Below are 12,862 nucleotides of genomic sequence, written 5' to 3'. Positions count from 1 at the left end.
GCAAATATGTAACACTTTTACAACATACAGAAGTGCGCTGGTTATCAAGGGGCAAAGTATTGACACCTTGTTTTAAAATTGAGAGACGAGCTGAAAGTTTTCTTCTCTGACCATAATTTTCACTTGATGAGTTTCTCACACGACTGGCCTATCTGGGTGATATTTTTTCTCGCCTTAATGATCTGAATCTGGACTTACAGGGACTCCCCGCGGCTATATTCAATGTGCGGGACAAAATTGAGGCTGTGATTAAGAATTTGGAGTTCTTCTCTGTCTGCACTAACAAGGACCTTCCTCCAGTCCACTTACCGATATCTGAACAAGAGAGCCTCATCACAATTGCAACAAGTGGTTGTGTGAAAATAAAATTTAATCAGAAGCCATTGGCAGATTTCTGGATTGGGCTGCGCTCAGAGTATCCTGCCTTGGCAAATCCCCTGTTAAGACACTGATTCTCTTTGCAACCACGCACCGATGTGAGAGTGGATTCTCATCCCTCACTAGCATGAAAAACTAAATACAGGCACGTGCTGTGTGTGGAAAATGATTTAAGACTGAGACTCTCTCCAATACAACCCAACATTGCAGAGATATGTGCATCCTTTCAAGCACACCCTTCTCATTAACCTGTGGTGAGTTATTATTTCGATGAACAAATAAAGTTTGATATGTAAGATAGCGAAATTAAAGAGTACAATTTTAGATTATAATTGTTATTTGTGCCCTGGTCCTGTGAGAGCTCTTTGTCACTTCCCACAAGCCAGGTTGTAACAAAACCTGAATTAAACATAAGAATGAGCATATCATATAGTGTGTGCTTGGCAGGCTTACAATGATAGAAAAATCAACTCTCAAATTTGATAGTGCGCTGACCCTGGTGCTAGAAGGGGGTACACAGCTGGAGGTTGAACGTTTGAAGGGTACGCGACTTTAAAAAGTTTGGGAACCACTGCCTTAAGGATATTATAAAGATGAGATTTGTCTCTGACGAATTACCGGGCTCTTAGGCTGTGCGTGAGATTCCAGTTTGGGGAAGCATTTAATGCATCCATCTTAGCAGTTTCAGACTAATGTAAGAGCCTACTATTCCTAATTTGATGTGTAGATTGGATGGTGAGGAATGAAGATTATAATAGCTCACTCACTGTTTGCCCCAAAAAATAGGCTGCCGTTCTGAAATATGCGTTTCTTGTCCATTCTTTGCACTTGTTTGGAGCTCAGCCCCAGCTATGGGATTTTTTTTTTTTAAGTGTACGTTATTTATAATACGTTTCAGATTTTACATTTGATTAGTTGTATGTATTGTATATACGTGGTATACGCTGTCCAACGAAATGTGTACAAGTTTTTTCTCAACAATGCAACAATAAGAAATAATAAAATATAAAAATTGAATAAACATTTTAGCATAAGTATAATACAGGAAGGCACAATTTATAGTACAATATTTACACATGTATCAGGGAATGTGCACTATTAGCAGTAGTAAATATAGAGCCTAGTTTGTGTGGACTACATGACCAAAAGTATATGGACACCTGCTTTTTGAACATCTCATTCCAAAATCATGGACATTAATATGGAGTTGGTCCCCCCTTTACTGCTATAACAGCCTGCACTCTTCTGGGAAGGCTTTCTAATAGATGTTGGAACATTTGCTGCAGCCATGAGCATTAGTGAGGTTGGGTACTAATGTTGAGCGATTAGGCCTGGCCAGCAGTCGGCGTTGCAATTCATCCCAAATATGTTCGATGGGGTTGATATCAGGGCTCTGCAGTCCAGTCAGGTTCTTCTACACCGATCTCTGCAAACCATTTACGTATGGGCCTCGCTTTGTGCACAGGGGCATTGTTATGCTGAACGAGGGCCTTCCCCAAACTGTTGCCACAAAGTTGGAAGCACAGAATTGTCTAGAATCGCATGCTGTAGCGTTAAGATTTCCCTTCACTGGAACTAAGGGGCCTCGCCCAAACCATGAAAAACAGCCCCAGAGCATTATTCCTCCTCCACCAAACTTTACAGTTGACACGATGCATTTGGGCAGGTAGCGTTCTCCTGGCATCTACCAGAGTTCAATCTTGGTTTCATCAGACCATAGAATCTTGTTTGAGTCCTTTAGTTGCCTTTTGGCAAACTTCCTAGTGGGCTGTCATGTGCCTTTTACTGAGGAGTGGCCTCCATCTGGCCACTCTACCATAAAGGCCTGATTTGGCGGAGTGCTGCAGAGATAGTTGTCCTTCTGGAAGGTTCTCCCGTCTCCACAGAGGAATTCTGGAGCTCTGTACAAGGGGCCATCGGGTTCTTGGTCACCTCACTGACCAAGGCCCTTCTCCCCCGATTGCTCAGTTTGGCCAGGCGGCCAGCTCTAGGAAAAGTCTTGGTGGTTTCAAACTTCTTCCATTTGGAGCCCACTGTGTTCTTGGGGACCTTCAATGCTGCAGAAATGTTTTGTAGCCCTTCCCCAGATCTGTGCCTTGACACAATCCTGTCTCGGAGCTCTATGGAAAATTCCTTTGACCTCGTTGCTTGGTCTTTGCTCTGACATTGCACTGTCAACTGTGGGACCTTATATAGACAGCTGTGTGCCTTTCCAAGTTATATCCAATCAATTGAATGTACCACAGGTGGACTCTAATCAAATTGTAGCAGCATCTCAAATTTGATCAATGGAAACAGGATGCACCGGAGCTCAATTTCGAGTCTCATAGCAAAGGCTCTGAATATTTATGTAAATAAGGTATTTCTGTTTGGGTTTTTTAAACCTGTTTTAGCTTTCTCACTATGGTGTGTTGTTTGTAGATTCATGATTAAAACATTTAATACATTTTAGAAGAAGGCTGTAACTTAACAAAATGTGGATAAAGTGAAAGGGGCTGAATACTTTCCGAATGCACTGTAAGGGGAGTCAAAAGAAACACGACAATAATATACAAGGGCCACATAGCGAACATTACAAGTACAACTGTGTATATGGATTCTCTTGATAATTAAGTAGGCATACACTACATAGTGTGTGAATTGACACGCTCTACTGTCACACGCAAATTTCAACGGCGTCCCTCCATGCGTTTTCGGCTTAAGGCTGCATGATGCGACAAATGATTATTTGAAAAAAGTTTAATGAAAGGCATTCGCGCTGCTCTGTTTCTTGTGCAGGCTGCACACACTTCATCAGTCTCTCATTCACAAGTTGACAAGCATATGATATTCTCACCCATCAGACTATTCTCAATTGAATCTGGTCTTTACATAGAGCCTGTAATATGTGCGGAATTCTTATTTTATTTAGAATGGCCATTAACTTTTTTTTATCTATAGCCTGCACTTGAATAGCGAATGTAAGATACGTGTGGTTTGTAAAGCAGATGAATGTGCTTAATTTGAAGAATGTAGTAATCAACAGAGCAGCACGAGAAAGCTGTCTCTTTTAAATAGGGGCCAGTCAGAACAAGGTTTTCACACACGATTGCTCATTGACTGGGCTTATAAGAACACATGTATCACTAGGATATGGGCTCTCCAACAGTGTTTCTGGGATCTTGGGCCTAAAGGCTATGTTTAGAGTTATTTGGCCACTTTAGTTGTTACAAACCTTTTCAAAACGTATAAGCATAGGGCCTCCCAAGTGGTGCAGCGGTCTAACGCACTGCATCGCATTGCTAGATCTGCCACACCCTTTGACCTAGACAAACATTGGCAGTAGAATGGTTTTACTGAAGAGCTCAGTGACTAGGGTGCCACCTTTTCAACAACTCAGTTTGCCAAATTTCTGTCCTGCTAGAGCTGCCCCAGGTCAACTGTAAGTGCCGTTATGTGAAGTGGAAACTTCTAGAAGCAACAACGGCTCAGCTGCGAAGCGGTAGGCCACACAAGCTCACAGAACGGGACCCCCGAGTGCTGAAAATCATAGCGCATCTGTCCTCAATTTCAGCACTCACTACTGACTTCCAAACTGCCTCTGGAAGCAACTTCAGGACAAAAAATGTTTGTCAGGAGCTTCATGAAATGTGTTTTCATGACCAAGCAGCCGCACACAAACATAAGATCGCAATGCCAAGTGTTGACTAGAGTGGTGTAAAGTTCACCGCCATATTACTCTGGAGTGATGAATCACGCTTCACCATCTGGCAGTCCGACGGACGAATCTGGGTTTGGTGGATGCCAGGAGAACGCTTACTGCCCGAATGTATAGTGCCAACTGTAAAGTTTGGTGGAGGAGGAATAATTGTCTGGTGCTGGTTTTTAATGGTTCGGGTTAGGCCCCTTAGTTCCCGTGAAGGGACATCTTAAAACTACAGCATAGAATGACATTCTAGATGATTCTGTGCTTCCAACTTTGTGGCAACAGTTTAGGGAAGGTCCTTTCCTGTTTCAGCATGACAATGCCCCTGTGCACAAAGCGAGGTCCATACAGAAATAGTTTGAGATCTGTGTGGAATAACTTGACTGGCCTGCACAGAGACCTGACCTCATCCACATCGAATACCTTTGGAGTGAATTGGAACGCCAACTGCGAGTCAGGCCTAGTCGCCCAACATCAATGCCCGACTTCACTAATGCTCTTGTGGCTGAATGGAAGCAATCCCTGCCGCAATGTTCCAACATCTACTGGAAAACCTTCCCAAAAGAGTGGAGGCTGTTATAGCAGCAAAGGGGGGACCAACTCCATATTAATACCCATGATTTTGCAATGAGGTGTTTGACTGCAGTCATTCATCTTGACTGCCGGTTCACCGTAACAGCTGTACACAAGGTAAGGTTTTGAAAACAGGGGTGGCAATAATTTTGACATCCATCTAGTCGAGAGAAAATAATAGTACTTGTTAAACAAAATCTCTATCTGAGCAATTGTATTAGTATAATATACCTCAGTATTTATTTTATCAAGGGTACCAATAATTTTGGACCTGACTGTAAATGTTGATTTTATGTGATGTGCTTCCCGATGTGACACAGTTCAGTCATGTAAAGAACATTTCATGTACAAAGCTGCTAGGCTTTGGAGTCCCTTATCATCCTCGCACAGACCAGTACACAAACATGAACATTTTGATGCTGGCCCTACCAAGCCCACTGAGCTCGCTGAAGTTTGAGTGAAGCTGATTTAACCACCACTCACTCCAACTCTTTTAAATAGAGATCTCCCAAGACTAAGACTTATCAAACAAAGCCCCCACTTCGGACAGATGGCGTTTTGCTTGACTCATTTCCAAACCCAGGGTAAGTGCATTACTGTGATGGAATGCCAGGAGAACCACAATGCCCGGACTCTCTGCATCAGAAGTTGACGTTAGAAGGGGTAACCGCCCTTTGTTGGTATTTTAAAAGTAATCTTTGCAGATAACTTGGCAGCAACCTGATGGCCAATCCAGTGTTTCTCTGCTCCTCCTGGAATAATTATATCCGGCAGAGTCCGACATAACTGGAAAGCAGCCGTTGTCATCCGTTTCAGGAGGCCGTCCACAGTTTCTAGATGGCAGCTGTCATGTCTATTCTTTTCCCACTCTCTCTGGGGGATACCTCGTATAACAAGCAAATGCAGGTGTTGGGAAGAGGTATCCATACCACCCTTTGACAACCGATTCTCAATGGACCTGGTGGTGCTCTTGTGCTCAGTTACCACATCTACAGTGTTTTGTACCTGAACCGGTGCTATCATTTATTGCTTTCAATTGATACCTAAAAGCCCATCTCTCTTAAGTGTTCTATGCAGCAAATTAAGTTTTGTTTATTGTTAATTACTTAGCTTGACCAGTTTTGGTGTCCAAATGGGTACGAATATTATCTAATGAGCTGTATCAATGTTAAGCTCAAGGCTTTTCGGGATTGTTCACTTCCTTGTCTCATAACCTTCACTATATTATCTATAAACCCTCTTAGATTTAGCATCTGTGCGTTTTCGAATCCTGGCAAGCCTTTTAGGTCTTACTTTTATGTAATCCTGATGAGAAATGCCGGTGGTAGCTCTGCATGCGCCAATGAGTTCAGACAGCCTAATGTCTGACAGGTTAGTAATAAATGTTCCCTCCATGCTGCCTGAAACTGCTTTCCACTTTTCCCAGAGTTAGACTTTCAAGAGATGAAGCTCTAAATGAGAATCCATCACCAGGGGCCTGAAGAGATTTGATTAAAGTCCACCAGGGAGCGTGAGCTGTGGTGGCATGTCAGAATTTCTCCTAAAATACTTCTGTGTTCTCATCAATCTGTCCTCCCTTCTCTTTTATTGCTCCCACACTAGGATTTCTGTCTGTGTTCGTGTTTTGTGCCTAGTTGTTGGCCCAATGTTGATACAGAGCCCATGCTTTAATCAGTAAACTCCTAAATTGAATGAATAGGTGGAAATAAGGCTTCCTGGATGATCTAGATGAGCGTGTCCTGAAAAATTAATGCCTAGTATTCCAGCGTTTAAAGCGTCACATACATTTGATGGTCTCCTAAATGCTAAGTGATTACAGCATTTATTTAAATATTCATTGGCTAAAGTGCTGGCTGGAGCCATTCTAAGCTGGCACGAGGCATGGATTTAGCCTGTGTGTGATTGAGACACCTTAATCGACGTGACATCCCAGGTGGTGCCTCTGAAGATGTGTGTTAAACTAGCTGACACAGTGAAGGCGTGTATAAGAAGGCTGTGCTCACACACAAGGGAAATAAACATTGCATGATGTTGAATGTCAGCTTTTTACTTTGACCTTAAAATAATGGTGGTGCCTTTAAAGCTTTGAGATAATAATAATAATAATATATTTATTTATTTTATATAGAGCTTTTCATTACAAACAAGAATGTCAGTCGCATTGAAAACAAACACTAATGTAGGGATCTTGCAGTTCATGGTTGGTCTTCCACAGCTTCCGATGTCTATGCAGTTGGTCTTCCACAGCTTCCGATGTCTAGGCAGTTGGTCTTCCACAGCTTCCGATGTCTAGGCAGTTGGTCTTCCACAGCTTCCGATGTCTAGGCAGTTGGTCTTCCACAGCTTCCGATGTCTAGGCAGTTGGTCTTCCACAGCTTCCGATGTCTAGGCAGTTGGTCTTCCACAGCTTCCGATGTCTAGGCAGTTGGAATAAGCAGTCAGTAGCTTGAGGGGAGGGAGCCAAGCCAAGCTGAATAAACTGGCTTGCCGTCATCATTCCTGTAACTCCGTGGGTTACCACCAGTTATTTCAGATCAACCCTCATTAAGTTAAAAACCAAAGAAGTTATGCAGTTAAAAAACACTTAAAATAACGAACATATGCACAACATTTAGAGCTTTCTGCCTAGGTGTTCCCACAGTGCCATGGCAACCACTGAACTTGACGTTATTGATGTATAATATGACATCCTGTTTCAATCAATACATGGCATGCCATATACTGTGGAATTTACAACTAAAGGTGCACTGAGTATTGTATTGCTATTTTCCAGACAGTATCTGTAATATGTCTAAAGGGTTTTCAGTTTCTACGGTAACACTGGCTCCTCTCTCAGCTCAATATGGCATTCTTGTTTTGATGAGTACATAAGTCTCCCTAGAGGGAGCTGAGATTGCACTAACTTGAACATCTGAGACTGTACTGAAGATAATGAGATGAGACCACGCACAGGTCTGCTTGGTGGTGTGGAATTATGCTGCCAGTTCTTCAGTATATTTAGTTTATGATACTGTCAGCCTTGTTTTTTGGCGTTGTAATTACTAATATATTGGTCAAAGTAAGAAAGAGACTCATTGTTGTGGTTAATCTGTACATAATGATCAGGTTAGAAAAAATACTGTTCTCATCTATAGTGCTGGGCAGTATACCATATTTTACTATACTGAACAGAAATATAAACGTAACATGTCACAATTTCAATGATTTTACTGAGTTACAGTTCAGATAAGGAAATACGTCAATTGAAATTCATTAGGCCCTAATCTATGGATTTCACATGACTGGGCAGGGGTGCAGTCAGGCACAACCAATCAGAATGTGTTTTCCCCCACAAAAGGGCTTTATTAAAAACGTAAATACTCCTCGGTTACCAGTGATGATGTAGGCCTATATAGGTATGTTTGTGCAATGGTAAGAAACCATGTAATGTAACATCTAATTAGTCCCCTGGAAACACTGACCAACACTTTGGTTCCTACCCTGTCAATAATTCCTCCTTGGGGTAGTCATTCATTGTCATGTCAAACAATATATTCAAGGTGCTGCCCACTATATTCCAACCATAGAATTAGATTAATCATTCTATTTCCATGATCCCAACAGTTAACCAATTAATTAGACATATATTATTTCCTCCATATTATGCAGCTCTGTGGGGAACCGTGTGGTAATGATAACAAAAATGCAGAAAATGATGAAAATGCTGATAATTTTAGTTTGAAGTTAGAACGGTATAAAATGTTCAGAATGGTAGTGTTTCCACCCTAGGGTCATGAACTACCCATAAAGCATATTTAGAATGTTTTTATGATTGAAAAACATAAAATACCATCATACCATACATCAAATATTGTGATATGATATTTTTGCCAAATTGCCCTACTCATCTGATTTCAAGTTTGTTGGGACACACTGGTGTACTGTGTGTTTCTCCCTGCTCTGTTTCATGGGTCTGATTTGAAACTGTCCCTGACGTCAGCATGAGGTAGGGCGAACTCTTGTTTTTATTCTGTTCAAGTGGATATGACAGGACTGTTCTTGCCCCAGGTCTTGCTAGCAGAATTTCAAGTGAATCGTACAAAAGCCAGGTATCCATACAGGGTGCACAGACACTGAATCAGGCTCCCTGCACAGCAAGACTAGCGGCAGGACACTGCTGCTGATACTCCGACTTAATGTTCTAACATTAGGTAAAGCAAAGATTTCCTCCCGAGATACTAGAATTGCTACAAGTCCCACCCCATCCATATTTTGTTGCCTCTGGGTCGTAACGGGTCGATAAGATCTCTAACATGAGAAGAGTCAAACTGGCATACTGTGTACTCCCCTTCCTCACTAAAGTGCTTGAGCGATTGCTAGCCTCAAATCCAACGACATAGCATCTCATGAACTTTTTGAGCCCCTCCAGTCAGGCTTACGGGCTGAAACTTCCTTGGTAAAGGTAGTGAACGACGTTGCCTGTGCTGCTAAAGCTGGGAACATCTCCATCCTCCTGGACCTGTCTGTAGCATTTGACACTGTCATCAGATTTTAACTGGCCACATCTAGAGGCTTCTTGGAGTCTCCTTGCCTGGTTCCACTACCCATCTGATAGACAACAAATTGTTTCCCTTGGAAACTGCAGGTCTTCCCCAGCCCCTGTATCACAAGGTGTCCCCCAAGGCTATGTTAGGTCCATTACTGTTTATTATTTACATGCTACTCCTTGATCAGTTTCTCCCACCACTTTGGACTCAGATTTCACTATTATGCAGATGCATATGCACATCTAGGTCCACTCAAAAAAGTCTGTCATCGTGTTTAGTCTTCTCCCTGGTCAGTCTGTCATCGTGTTTAGTCTTCTCCCTGGTTAGTCTGTCATCGTGTTTAGTCTTCTCCCTGGTTAGTCTGTCATCGTGTTTAGTCTTCTCCCTGGTCAGTCTGTCATCGTGTTCAGTGTACTTTTATATACTTACTTATTTCTATGGGATTTTATTGCTTTTCATCCTGCTGCATAAAGTGATTTGGGGTGTCTTGAAAAGCATTTAGAATGAAATGTATTATTACTGTATCCATATTAAGCCTACATATGCGGCATAGCTATTGCTTCAGTGTCATCCACTAAGCTTAGAACTCTTTTATTCCATTTCATGTGGATATCTCTTCATTTAAATCAGCAAAGTGCATTGAACTATTGACTTACCAGCGCTTTAGTCTGTAGTCACAAGAATGTAGGAAAATCCATACCGCAGGTTGTTTGGAAAGTTATGAAAGAGGTAGAGTGTAGTGCTGTAGCTAACTCGGTCTCCCATAACATTTCATGCTCATGACCCTTTTTTTTTCACGGTAGCCTTTTAAAAAAAACATTATTTTTAACCTTTTTCAAACAATCCGTGGGGGAGGTCTTTCACACATATCAGATGGCCTGATAAATTGTTTTGTCTGGATAGAGCTGTTGGTTTAGAAAGCAGAGCTTTGAAGACTGTTTTCAAAGCCAGTTGAAATTGAGCAGCCCACCTTCTAGTCATGAAAATCAGCTTAGGTCTTAACGTTCCATCGAGTTGCTAAAACCAGCAATATTGTCCTCTCTTTCAAGGCTTTCTAGAAGCTATTAATAGTCTGGGACGGGCAAATAAGGCTGGTTGAACACTGAGGTTAGCAACACGGACTCAGATATGTGGAACAAACAGGGCCCTCTCATTATAGCTGTCCATAGAGAAATCTACCACAGCTGCGTTTGTCCCAAATTCTTTCATAAAATGGCGTCCCTGTGGGTCTGAGAACCCGAGCTCATTAACAAGTGCGTTCCACTGGGCAGTTTCATCCATTTTAAGTAGATCAATTATTTCCCTCTTTTCCCTCTCCCTCCCTCAGTACCTCCCCTCTCATTCCCTGCTTAGATTAAAGAGCACCCAGTGAAACGCCTTAGAACTTCCACTTGTTTTATTTGTAGCTTTTTATTGCCCTCCGAATATGTAGGTTACATTGTGTGAGGGAGATCCACGGGTTATTAGTGAAACACACAGAAGCAGAGTGGTTTGGTGCCCCCGATTCGGTGTTTACACTGCTCACATAGAGGCTTACCCCTCTGCCTGTCTCTGTAAACCTTTTTATTAGGCTGCGTTTATCTTGCCCCTCTTCTTTTAACCTGCTCTTGATTCAGACAGAGTTTGTTTGACTCATCCTATACTGCTTTAACCTTCTAGATATTTGTATCCGTCAGGCTTTCACTGTGAATATATTTTCATACTATTATTTTGGTCCGCCACTGCAGTATTTCCACTTGCCAGCGTCAGACTTGCAGTATTATCGCTGAGTTCATTTAGGGGTGTGATTTAGTGTGGCTTGGCAAGCTTTCTCTTTGTGAAAAATAACATTCATTAATTGGGCACACAAACATTGGCACATATACATTACTGTTTATGGGTGAAGTTTCCTCCCTCTAACCATGTCAATTCATTGATTGCATTGCTAATGCCAACTGCTAATTTCCTGTCTCCCCCTCACTCACAGTTACACCTGTACCTTTTTAAATGTGTTTGTTTCGGTCAGTAAGAACCTTTTCAAGACATTCGGTGGAACATTCATAGGGGTTCATATATTCTTCATGCAATTAATTGATTTGCTTACTGGATCCAGCACCTGAGGTATTTGTAGTAATGGTGTATTTTGTCCCAGGAGCAGAAGTCCGGTGAGGAGGATGAAGAGGAGGTGGTAGCGTACCTGGGCGGTTCTGATGGAGAAGAGTTTGACCCCAGCACACTGCCAGACCCGGACAAACTACACTACGACTCGGAGGAAGATGATGACCAGATCAGGTATTAAAAAAAAGTGCTACACTACCATCTAGTCTTTAGGCTGAAACTGGATGCATGATAGACCAAAGGTTCCATACAGGGCTTTTAAAATGGCTTGACAATGTGCAGCCCCTCTACCTGTACGGATTTTGTGATGAGTAAATCTGAAAGAAACAGGCATCAACTCGACCAAGCATAGATTAGATGTCTGGATATCACTGACGCATTCTAATCCTTTCAAAACTACCAGACAGAGTCGAGAAGCCATGGTTTGACATTTCTCCAGGAATCCATATTGGGGAAAATGAGGTGCTCAGCATTTTAGGCCTGGTGGTCTGTCGTAGAGGGGTTGTTTCTATTGAGCATTAATAGATTCATTAGATTTGCAATGTTGTATCACTGCTTGGCTGCCTGGGGTTATTGGGATTTGTGGTGTAATTGCCTCCGGAGCAGAATTATACCCTTTCCAGGAGGGAGGACTCACTCTGTAGCTTGCCGAGGCATTGATCGCGGGTCGGACAGCAGATAGGCCATAAAGTGTGTAATTAGAGGCAGATTTAAAGTGGCAGCAGAGGGTGAAGGGCAACGCGGCCTCTCGCTACAGGGTAATGCACCAAGGATTTAAAGGCGGAGAGGCTTCTGGTTTTCTGCTCCACGTCTCCCTCTCTCTTCTCAATGTTTTGTCTACTACGGCAGTGGTTCCCATCCAGGGGTACTAGGTACTTGAGGAGACTCATGAGACCATAGTCTTACTGGTAAAATGCACATGAGGGGGTACTCCGGGCAGAGCAAAATTCGGTTGGTGGATAGAGCAACTGGAAAAGGTTGGGAACCACTTTACTATGGACTATTGTCTTTGTGCTCTCGCTCTGACTTGTTTCTACTTATCTCCCTTTCAATTCCTCATGCTTCTCTCTCTCTGCCTGTCTTTCACTCCCTTCGCCTGCATTTATTCCTCCCTTTGGCTTCCCGTGTGTGGAGGATCAGCAGATGTTCCTTCGTCCTCCTCCGTGAGCCCAGAGGGCTGCAGGCGAGAGCAGATTTACAGTCCGCTCCACTTCCCCGCGTTCACTGCATGACTACGATGGCCCTTTACCACGCAGATCTACCGCCAGCCTGCCTGTCTCTCTCCCCAGGATGCTGGTTTATACTAGGGATGGATTTCTCAGAACACCACCACTTATATATCACCCTCTCCTTGACACCTTCTACTGCACCTCCTCCTCTCTCTTTCCAGCTCTCTCTTTCCTCCTAGTGTCTTCTTCTGGCAGATTTCCACACACCACTATCTGTAAGAGAAACCTCCCTGTGCTGCTTGTATAAGGCCTGGCCATTGTTACAGCACATCAAGAATATACTGTACTGTTCATCCATTCACTCTGGGCGTATCCCTGCTGAATCCATCCACGCCTGTACTGGCCAGTTCTTCTGTCTGACTCCATTGCTCACA

The 12,862-nt window shown here is 42.8% G+C and overlaps 2 protein-coding genes across 4 annotated transcripts in view; one reads left to right on the top strand and one right to left on the bottom strand.

The window, feature by feature from the left end:
• The window catches only part of ddx10 (DEAD (Asp-Glu-Ala-Asp) box polypeptide 10), a 66,541-nt gene that overhangs the window by 50,720 nt on the left and 2,959 nt on the right, over nt 1–12,862 (top strand). For 2 of the 3 annotated variants that reach the window (XM_020485662.2, XM_020485664.2), the window contains one exon: nt 11,294–11,433. In XM_020485662.2, the coding sequence (XP_020341251.1) occupies nt 11,294–11,433 (140 nt within the window). The remainder of the gene's footprint in view (nt 1–11,293; nt 11,434–12,862) is intronic. The other variant, XM_020485663.2, reaches the window with a different exon arrangement.
• LOC109892846 (myb-binding protein 1A-like protein) overlaps nt 6,835–12,862 on the bottom strand; it is a 57,387-nt gene continuing 51,359 nt past the window's right edge. Inside the window, exon 26 of the mRNA XM_020485660.2 lies at nt 6,835–7,053. Coding sequence (XP_020341249.1) covers nt 6,990–7,053 — 64 coding nt within the window. The 3' untranslated portion in view covers nt 6,835–6,989. The remainder of the gene's footprint in view (nt 7,054–12,862) is intronic.

This window comes from Oncorhynchus kisutch, linkage group LG6 (assembly GCF_002021735.2).
Source record: "Oncorhynchus kisutch isolate 150728-3 linkage group LG6, Okis_V2, whole genome shotgun sequence".
Lineage (NCBI taxonomy): Eukaryota > Metazoa > Chordata > Actinopteri > Salmoniformes > Salmonidae > Oncorhynchus > Oncorhynchus kisutch.
This window is presented reverse-complemented; position numbering and strand designations above follow the sequence as displayed.